General features: G+C 46.6%; 1 protein-coding gene across 1 annotated transcript; it reads right to left on the bottom strand.

Annotated features, from left to right (window-relative positions):
• Nucleotides 1-3688: 3688 nt before the first annotated feature.
• On the bottom strand, nucleotides 3689-6681 carry LOC141026046 (uncharacterized). The gene is made up of 3 exons (XM_073501996.1): nucleotides 5736-6681; nucleotides 4517-4854; nucleotides 3689-3889 (listed from the first exon to the last, which is right to left on the bottom strand). The coding sequence occupies exons 1-3, from the start codon at nucleotides 6679-6681 to the stop codon at nucleotides 3689-3691; spliced, it is 1485 nt and encodes a 494-aa protein (XP_073358097.1).
• Nucleotides 6682-9909: the final 3228 nt, after the last annotated feature.

Raw genomic sequence — 9909 nt, 5'->3', positions numbered from 1 at the left:
TCTCCATTTATTAAATCTAACCCTCTCATGCCTGAAGACCTTAGCATTCCTGATGATCCAAATATTCCAGCAAGCAATGAACACCACTTCAGTGAAGAAGGGCTTCCTAAAACTCCTGCTAGCATTAAGGACCAAATGAGCCATGGAGTCACCAGAAGACCAATCAATTTGCAGATATTCCAAATTCTGACACTAAAGTTGCAATTGAAGAACAAATGATCTCTTGTTTCCCTAGTCTGCAAAGGGCAAAGGACACAGCTCACTCCATCCTCCAAATGCCAATGCCTCCTCTCCACCATGTCCTTGGTGTTCAACCTGTCCATAATAAGCATCCAAGCAAAGACTTTGATTTTCATTGTACAAGAGGACTTCCAGATCCAAGCTGTCAAAGGGTTGAAAGATGCAGAGACAAAAGTATGTGAGTAAAACAGCTTTGGTGAGTATCCCTTGGCAGTGCCCTTCCAAAACCAAATATCCTTGGACCCAGGTGCTCTAATAAGGCCACCCAACATAGACTGGAGAATAGTCAGTTCATCAAAAGCCTGGCTGGACAAAGGAAGGTAGAAATGCTAGAAAATGTCCTGAGAGCCCAAGAATTCCATAGCAGTAACCCAGGGGTCCTTAACATAGGAGTAGAGCCTGGGAAATCTGAGCTGAAGGCTAGACACCTGACCATCAAACTGCAAGTTATCTGACCACATGAGGGCAGTGTTCCCTGCATTAATCTGGACCCAAGCACACTCCCTAAAATGATGCATGACCTTGCAAATATCCTTCCACCAGAATGAGACACAATCAGAAGTTCCCTGAGGGACCCTATTATGGTAGTAAGTATCCCAAATTAAAGAAACCCAAGGAAGATCCTTTTTATTAAGGAAATTATTGGCATGTTTGATCAAAAGTGCAACATTCTGGGAACCAAGGTTGAGGATGCCAAGACCTCCCCTGTTTTTTGGCCTGCAAATAAGGTCCCAAGCAGCTAGGGAGGGTGCAGGCTGACCCCTATTCCTCCTCCAGAGACATTGCCTCTGGATTCTTTCCAATTGTTTAAGAATTCCAGCTGGGACAGCCAAGCTGCACAAGAAGAAAATGGGCATAGATGACAGAGCAGAATTAAGGAACTGCAGCCTTTCCCCCTGATTCAGAAAAGATGAACTAGCTGTCATTCTCCTCTCCATGCAATCAACCAGTGGCATAAAATCCAGCATTTTAGGCCTTGTAGTTCCCACTGGCAACCCAAGGTAGGTAAAAGGCATTTTCCCAATCTGGCAGCCAAAAGCAGAAGCTAATTCAGCCATGACAGCAGTGTCCACATTGATGGGAATAATAAAGGATTTATGATAGTTCACATCCAGACCAGTGGACTCAGAGAAGATCCTGAGCATATCCTTTAGAGCTAAAAGTTGATCCTTGTCAGCAGGCAAGATAACAAGAGTATCATCAGCATACTGAACTACAGGGTAATCCTGATCATGACAAGGAATAGGTAACTGAAGAATGCCCCTTCTGATCATATCATTAATTACAGTCTACAGAAGATCAGCAGCTAGGACAAACAAGAGAGGAGAGACTGGATCACCCTGTCTGACACCCTTTTTGCACCTGAACTTCCTACCAGGGACACCATTAAGCAGAACAGAGGAGGTACCTGTGGAGAGAAGCTGCTTCATCCAAAGGATCCACTTCTCATTAAAGCCCTTATGTCTTAGAATTTGCACAATGGCCTCATGCTCAAGGGAGTCAAAAGCCTTTTCAAAATCCAACTTTAGAATCACAATAGGTTTCTTGGACTGGTGACACGGGTGCAAATACTCAAAGGTCCCCCCAATACAATCCTGAATTTTTCTACTTTTGATGAAACAATATTGGTTCTTGTGAACACACTGCATAATCACCTTTTGAAACCTATTGGCTGCCATTTTAGACAGAAACTTAAGACCCATTCCAGTTAGAGATATAGGTCTGTAGTCACCCACCTCCTCAGGGGAGGGCTTCTTGGGCACCAAAGTTATGTAAGAGTCATTGATATTCTCCAGATGGGCAGTACCCTGAAAGAAAGCCTGGGCCAGTTCATAGAAATCCTGAGAAATTATGTGCCAGCATCTTTTGAAGAAAAGACCATTAAAACCATCTGGACCTGGAGCTTTATCAACTGGCATGTGCTTGATAATCAAGTCCATTTCCTCCTTCTCAAAAGGCTTAGTGAGAACATCCAATCCCACAACTGGTTCAATAAGGGAAGAAAGATCAAAGCCCATTTTAATTCCCCTGGAAGAACCCATTCTATTCTTAAAACAATCCCAGATAATACCCTCCATTTGGGAATGATCAGTCACCACCGTACCATCATGCTGTTTTAAGCTAGCAATAGAATTTCTTCGGTATCTCTCCGTGGCCATAGCATGAAAGAACTTGGTGTTCTCACCACCCACTTTGATGTATCTGGTAGTACATCGTTTCCTCCAATAAAGACATTGAAGGTGGAGCAGTTTCTCAACATGGCGTTTAACCACAATCCTGAAATTTGATTCCTGTCTGTAGAGTGTTCTATATTCCTCAAGCTCATCCAAAAGCAAGATAACACTATTGCATTTACAAATTAGAGTTTTCAGTTTAGAAATGCTCTTCTGCCACCTTTTGAGACACATTCTCAAGGACTTAAATTTGTCAGCTATCCTAGCAGTAATATGGCCCTTTCTGGATTGTTTCTGCCATGAGGAATCAACACAATCCATAAAACCCTCCAACTACAACCAATAGTTCTCAAACCTAAAGATATTAGACTTGGGAATAGAAGTTTTAATTGTAACCATACAGGGCACATGGTCAGAAGCAGTTCTGGCAAGAGGTAACACCTCAGTCATGGGATAATCAGAGATCCAATCAACAGAAGTGAAGAACCAGTCGAGCTGCTCAAGAAGTGGATCATCCTGCATGTTGGACCAAGTGTAGGACCTGCCTTTGATGGGCAACTCCAAAAGGCCGAGGTGTCCAATTATCTCATTAAAGATGAACATGTCATTCAAATCACCACCAGGTAGATTCCTGTTATCCATAGACCGTAAGAAATTAAAATCGCCCAATAACAGCCAATTCTCATCCACAGGAATGTTCAGGTGATATAACCAGTTTACAAAATTATCCCTGGCTTCCCCCTGACAAGGTCCATAGACCACCACAAGAGTCCAGCGCTCATTGTTGTGCCTGGAAACAAACTCAATTACCACTTCAAATTGTTGGACTTGCAATAAAGTCCCACCAAATATAGACGAATTCCAAACAACTAGAATTCCACCAGAGGCCCCCAAGGAAGGAGAGAAAGCAAAGCTGTCAAATCTCTTGGGGCAAAAACTTTTAATCATGCGGGAATCGAATGAAGCACATTTAGTTTCTTGCAGGCAGGCAATAGCACAGTGGCTTTCGTCAATCTTTTGTCTAACAGCTCTTTGCCTAGCCTCAGAATTTAAACCCCTGACATTCCAGCACAGTACATTCCAGTTTCTACAGAGATTATTCATAAAGGAATAACATAAACAAGTCACCCATGCACATGACACACAATGCCAGATGCCCAAAAGCACATAAGAGTTCCAAACCAGCATTATTACATAGCCCCGGATCAGAAAAAGAAAACCGAACACATAAAGCATATTTGTGGGCTCGCCAAACCCAACAGTATTGGAGCGCACTATTCATTGGAGTCTTGAGTTGTAGCAGCAGAGGGGTCCACCATAAGTGCATCCTCTGTGAGCAGAGCTGCATCAATCTCCAGCTCCTTGCCAATAGCTTGCAGGTGACTGATGGGAGTAGGCGGGGGGACATCTCCAAATGCAGGGTCTTCAGACTTCTCAGCAGAGAGGGGCTTGGCCTTGGGCTTCTTCTTCTTGGGCTGCAGAACCAGCTCATGGAAAGTGGGCTTAAACCCATCCCGCTGGGCCGAACTTCTGGTACACCTACGAACAGAAGTTTCAACAAGTGGAGTACGCGCCAAAACTTTGCGTGGCCTCCTTGCAGGTGCACGCTCAGGAGGAGGAGGGACAACAGTCACAACCCTGTCAGTTTCATCCACAAATAGTGCTCTAGCCACAGGTCAAGCAGATACCGACTCCTTCCATGTCAGCAAAGGAAGGGCATCCTGCTGGAAAGCAAAGTCCCAGGTTCTCTTGCTCAAAATGACAGGTGACAGGGGCTGAGGCAGCAGGGGTTTAGGCACCTCAAACACCATTGGAGCATTCGGCAAATTTTCAAACGAGCGCCTCCAAATCATCTCCGGCGGCAGAGGGGGACCAAAAGGAATCGGAACCACAGGCTGCTCCAAAGTGCGGACATCAAAAGGGGGAGGTTGATACACCACAATTGTCCAATTATTAGCATCCTCCATATCCGGTGCTGCCATTTGATCATTCAAATTAGCAGGAGAAGCCCCATCGATAAGAACGATAGGAGCAGGGGGCACCTAGGGTTGAGCTTTAGAGCTTTGGTGGGCCGAACTAGGTTGGGCCAAGGCATTCAAAACCACAGATTCTTGATCCTCCACAGCAGGCTCCGCAGCAGGTTCCTCCCAGTTGCCCCAATTGTCCTCATGCACCTCAATATGCGCAAGTTCAGGCGGAGGTGGTGGCACATCGTTCCACCCCAATGCCGGGAATGGAGGCAGAATAAAAGGTGGCTCCGGGAAGGGAACACCAGGCATGGGATGGGGATTGCCATTCATGGGCATCCAGTCTTCATCTTGGGGCATCTGTTCAGCAAAATTGGCCCCCAGGATATACAGAGGCACCGTCCAAGACACCCGGGCGCCACCCCAGGCAGCATAATCCATGAACACCACATCTCTTGGTACTAAAATATCTTCTGGAAAAGACGCAAAAACCAAAGTGCGCACAAGGTAGGGATCCTCACTAATCCAATGCTGAAACTTCCCAAATGTGTTGACCGCTGCCCGAATATTCTCCTCATTGCGAAGATCGAGCGGAATCCCCAAGAACATGAGCAGTCCCTGACGGAAACCCTGAGCACCTCGAAACGAATCACCCTCATCGTGCTTCATAAAACGCACAAAACGATCATTGCCTAGAGGTTGGGGCGGCATCTGAAGAAGAGAAATCCTGACTGCAGCATCCCGAAGCTCGAAAAGACCCACCGATCTAATCCAAGGCTGAGCAGACCTCACCAATACCCCATGGCTTGCAACCACTGGACCACTTCCTCCCTAGCAGCACCAATCTGATCGGGAGGGGGGATGGGCATTACCTCAGCAAGCATGAATTCCTCATGGCGGCGCACAAGTGGGGTATGTGGCGTCACATAGGTCCGAGGCAGACGAGCATCACCGCCATCCACAATGTGATGGCCAGCCGGCACATACAGCATGGGGTCAAGAGGGAAGTTAGCCATCGAAGAGGAACAGCCCGGGCTGGAAGCAGGCGGCAAGAAGTCCGGCGGAGGAGGGGTCTCAGGCGGCGCTCTCGAAGGCGTTTTGGGACCAGGGCTGATGGAACAGGGCGAAGCAGTAAATGCGGAAGTGCAAGAGGAGTCCAAGTTTGGTAAAAGCTGTGTCAGGGAGATATTCTCGGTGGGAGCTGAGCGATCCTCGGAAGTTGCAACGATACCGGGTTTTGGTTTCCAAACCAAACCCAAAATGCTAGCAAACTTGTTACAATCCTTTCTACCATGCCCCACCCGCAGACACGAGGTACAACGCAATTTAGATGTGCACGCCGCGGCAAAATGACCCTTAGATAAGCAAATCTGACACGTTAAAATTTCATCGACCATGCCCGTAACCAATTTATCAAAATCCTCGTCTGCCTGCTGAGAAGACGGAATGGGAAGCCCAGAAGATAGCACCGGCTCCACCTGGACCGTGGACCGTGAAGAAGGCGGCCCAACATGGGAAGGCACGTCCACATTCGGAGAGCCAAAATTTCCGCCCGAGATAGATGGCGACCCATTCGCAGCTGGTTGGAGATCCCTAACCGTTCCAAAGGAAATGGAGGGGGTAGTTGTCGTCCACCGGAGCTCAGCCGGCGGCGAAGGGTGGATGACCACCCGTTCATGCGCAGAAAGCGTGTACCCCGCATCCTCAATAGTTTGGATGCAAGACTGCGTGGCTGGATAACGATAACCACGACAAGCAGGATAATTATGGAACTGTGAAAACGAAAGCTTCTTGGCAGGGCCATGCGATGATTTTATCGAAGATTTACGGGGCTTGGTGTGCATAGCCAACATGCCAAGGGTAGCTCGACGTTTAGAAGGACTAACAATGACCCACTCGGCATCACATTCCAATTTCCAAAGCTTGAACTCACGGCCCCAATTTGGGCCACCATTACCCCAAAGGTGAAAGAAACATTTAAAATGATCACAAGAGAAAGAACGGAGCCTGAGAATGATTAAAGCCACAGCCTTGCAAGAAACGTGAAAACCAAAAACCCTCTCCGTGATCATAAAAACCATGAACTCAATAGCAGAACCCCCGATGGCCGCCTCAAGCGCCGCTGCCACCGAATCCTTAGTCAGACGAAAATCATGTCGGCCAAAGGAAATTACCATGGTGAAGAAACCCGTGTCATCCATGGGGTGCATCGAAAAGCCCGTAGATTGAAAAACCTTCTCCGCAAAAGCCAGACCCTTGGAGAAGTCCAAGCCAAGGGTGGATCCATCAGCAGAACCCATAACGATGGGTATAGAAACGTAGATCTCAGTGCGCCAGAGAGATCTATTGGAAAGGAAATGAAATTTGGTGGCTAGGGGAGGAGATCACCGGAGGGGGTGGCGATCGCCGGGGGGGGGGGGTGGGAGCGCCTATCATCAGAGAGCGCATAATTCAAATTTGAACTACATGCACATGCTCCAGTGCATATAAATTGGTTGAAAAATCAAATCTTTGTCCTTGGGTGCATGCTTAGGTCCCATGCAAGAAATGGTAATGAATGTCAAGCACCCTGCCACCGTCACTCGGCCGCAAACATTGAGATACCTGTTTTTTAAATTCTAGTAAATCCAAAACACATCTTAAATTCATGAAACGTGGCATGCTATCATGGAGCTGCATCAACATGGCATGGTAAAGTTTTTGTCCCATTTGGGGCAGGTTTGGGCATATGCCTCTCACAAATCAGAGCTGCTCACAACAATCATGATGGTTTCGGTAGGGAACGCCCCAACTTTTGGGACGAAACGATATCCATTGTCTCTAATTGCTTTCAAATTTCTTGTCGTGTCAACATAGAACAACAGGAGTGTTCTGTTATTTTTTATGATTTTTCGGGGTTCGTTTGGACATTTTTATGTATTAAGTTAGTTTAATGCATTTATGTGCACAATTCAAATTTGAGCTACATGCACATGCTCCAGTGCATATAAATTTGTTGAAAAATAAAAATGTTCGTCCTTGGGTGCATGCTTAGGTCCCATGTAAGAAATGGGAATGAATGTCAAAAACCCTGCCACCGTCACTCGGCCGCAAACATTGAGATACGTTGTTCTTAAATTCTAGTAAATCCAAAACTCGTCTGAAATTCATGAAACTTGGCATGCTATCATGAAGCGGCATCAACATGGCGTGGTAAAGTTTTTGTCCCGTTTGTGGCAGGTTTGGGTATATGCTTCTCACAAACCAGAGCTTCTCACAACAAGTATGATGGTTTCGGTAGGGAACGCCCCATCTTTGGGGACGAACGATATCCATTGCCTCTAATTGCTTTCAAATTTTTTCTCGTGTCAACATAGAACAACAGGAGAGTTGCGTTATTTTCTGTGATTTTTCGGGGTTCGTTTGGACATTTTTATGCATTAAGTGAGTTTTCAATGCATTTATGTGCATAATTCAAATTTGAACTACATGCACATGCTCCAGTGCATATAAATTGGTTGAAAAATGAAATCCATGTCCTTGGGTGCATGCTTAGGTCCCATGCAAGAAATGGGAATGAATGTCAAACACCCCGTCACCGTCACTCGGCCGCAAACATTGAGATACGTTGTTTTTAGATTCTAGTAAATCCAAAACTCGTCTGAAATTCATGAAACTTGGCATGCTACCATGAAGCGGCATCAACATGGCGTGGTAAAGTTTTTGTCCCGTTTGCGGTAGGTTTGGGTATATGCTTCTCACAAACCAGAGCTTCTCACAACAAGTATGATGGTTTAGGTAGGGAACGCCCCAACTTTCGAGATGAAACGATATCCATTGCCTCTAATTGCTTTCAAAAATTTTCTCGTGTCAACATAGAACAACAGGAGAGTTGTGTTATTTTTTGTGATTTTTCGGGGTTCGTTTGGACATTTTTATGCATTAAGTGAGTTTCAATGCATTTATGTGCATAATTCAAATTTGAACTATGCTCCAGTGCAAATAAATTGGTTGAAAAATGAAATCCATGTCCTTGGGTGCATGCTTAGGTCCCATGCAATAAATGGGAATGAATGTCAAACACCCCGCCACCGTCACTCGGCCGCAAACATTGAGATACGTTGTTTTTAAATTCTAGTAAATCCAAAACTCGTCTGAAATTCATGAAACTTGGCATGCTATCATGAAGCGGCATCAACATGGCGTGGTGAAGTTTTTGTCCCGTTTGCGGTAGGTTTTGTTGGAAATATGCCCTAGAGGCAATAATAAATGGTTATTATTATATTTCTTTGTTCATGATAATAGTCTATTATTCATGCTATAATTGTATTGTCCGGAAATCGTAATACATGTGTGAATGCATAGACCACAACGTGTCCCTAGTAAGCCTCTAGTTGACTAGCTCGTTGATCAACAGATAGTCAAGGTTTCCTGACTATGGACATTGGATGTCATTGATAACGGGATCACATCATTAGGAGAATGATGTGATGGACAAGACCCAATCCTAAGCATAGCATAAAAGATCATGTAGTTTCGTTTGCTAGAGCTTTTCCAATGTCAAGTATCTTTTCCTTAGACCATGAGATCGTGCAACTCCCGGATACCGTAGGAGTGCTTTGGGTGTGCCAAACATCACAACGTAACTGGGTGACTATAAAGGTGCACTACGGGTATCTCCGAAAGTGTCTGTTGGGTTGGCACGGATCGAGACTGGGATTTGTCATTCCGGGTGACGGAGAGGTATCTCTGGGCCCACTCGGTAATGCATCATCATAATGAGCTCAATGTGACTAAGGCGTTAGTCACGGGATCATGCATCGCGGTACGAGTAAAGAGACTTGCCGGTAACGAGATTGAACAAGGTATTGGGATACCGACGATCGAATCTCGGGCAAGTAACATACCGATTGACAAAGGGAATTGTATACCGGATTGATTGAATCCTCGACACCGTGGTTCATCCGATGAGATCATCGTGGAACATGTGGGAGCCAACATGGGTATCCAGATCCCGCTGTTGGTTATTGACCGGAGAGGCGTCTCGGTCATGTCTGCATGTCTCCCGAACCCGTAGGGTCTACACACTTAAGGTTCGGTGACGCTAGGGTTGTAGAGATATATCGATGCAGAAACCCGAAAGTTGTTCGGAGTCCCGGATGAGATCCCGGACGTCACGAAAGGTTCCGGAATGGTCCGGAGGTGAAGAATTATATATAGGAAGTGAAGTTTCGGCCACCGGGAAAGTTTCGGGGGTTACCGGTATTGTACCGGGACCACCGGAAGGGTCCCGGGGGTCCACCGGGTGGGGCCACCTATCCCGGAGGGCCCCGTGGGCTGAAAGTGGAAGGGAACCAGCCCTTAGTGGGCTGGGGCGCCCCCCTTGGGCCTTCCCCCATGCGCCTAGGGTTGGGAACCCTAGGGGGGGGAGCTTCCCCCTTGCCTTGGGGGGCAAGGCACCCCTTCCCCCCTTTGGCCGCCGACCCCCCTTGGAGATCCCATCTCCCTGGGCCGGCGCCCCCCCCAGGGGGCCTATATAAAGGGGGGGA

This window comes from Aegilops tauschii, chromosome 6 (assembly GCF_002575655.3).
Source record: "Aegilops tauschii subsp. strangulata cultivar AL8/78 chromosome 6, Aet v6.0, whole genome shotgun sequence".
NCBI lineage: Eukaryota > Viridiplantae > Streptophyta > Magnoliopsida > Poales > Poaceae > Aegilops > Aegilops tauschii.
Note: the sequence above shows the minus strand (reverse complement) of the source record. Positions and strands in the feature narration are given on the sequence as shown.

Excerpts from the sequence above, each read along its gene's own strand:
- LOC141026046 (XM_073501996.1), bottom strand. The coding sequence starts at position 6,681 with ATGGGTTCTGCTGATGGATCCACCCTTGGCTTGGACTTCTCCAAGGGT. Across the intron at positions 4,855-5,735 it reads TCAGATTTGCTTATCTAAGG|AAGATATTTTAGTACCAAGA; the intron begins GTCATTTTGCCG and ends CGTCTTTTCCAG. Across the intron at positions 3,890-4,516 it reads TGGAGGATCAAGAATCTGTG|CCCAAGAAGAAGAAGCCCAA; the intron begins GTTTTGAATGCC and ends CTGGTTCTGCAG.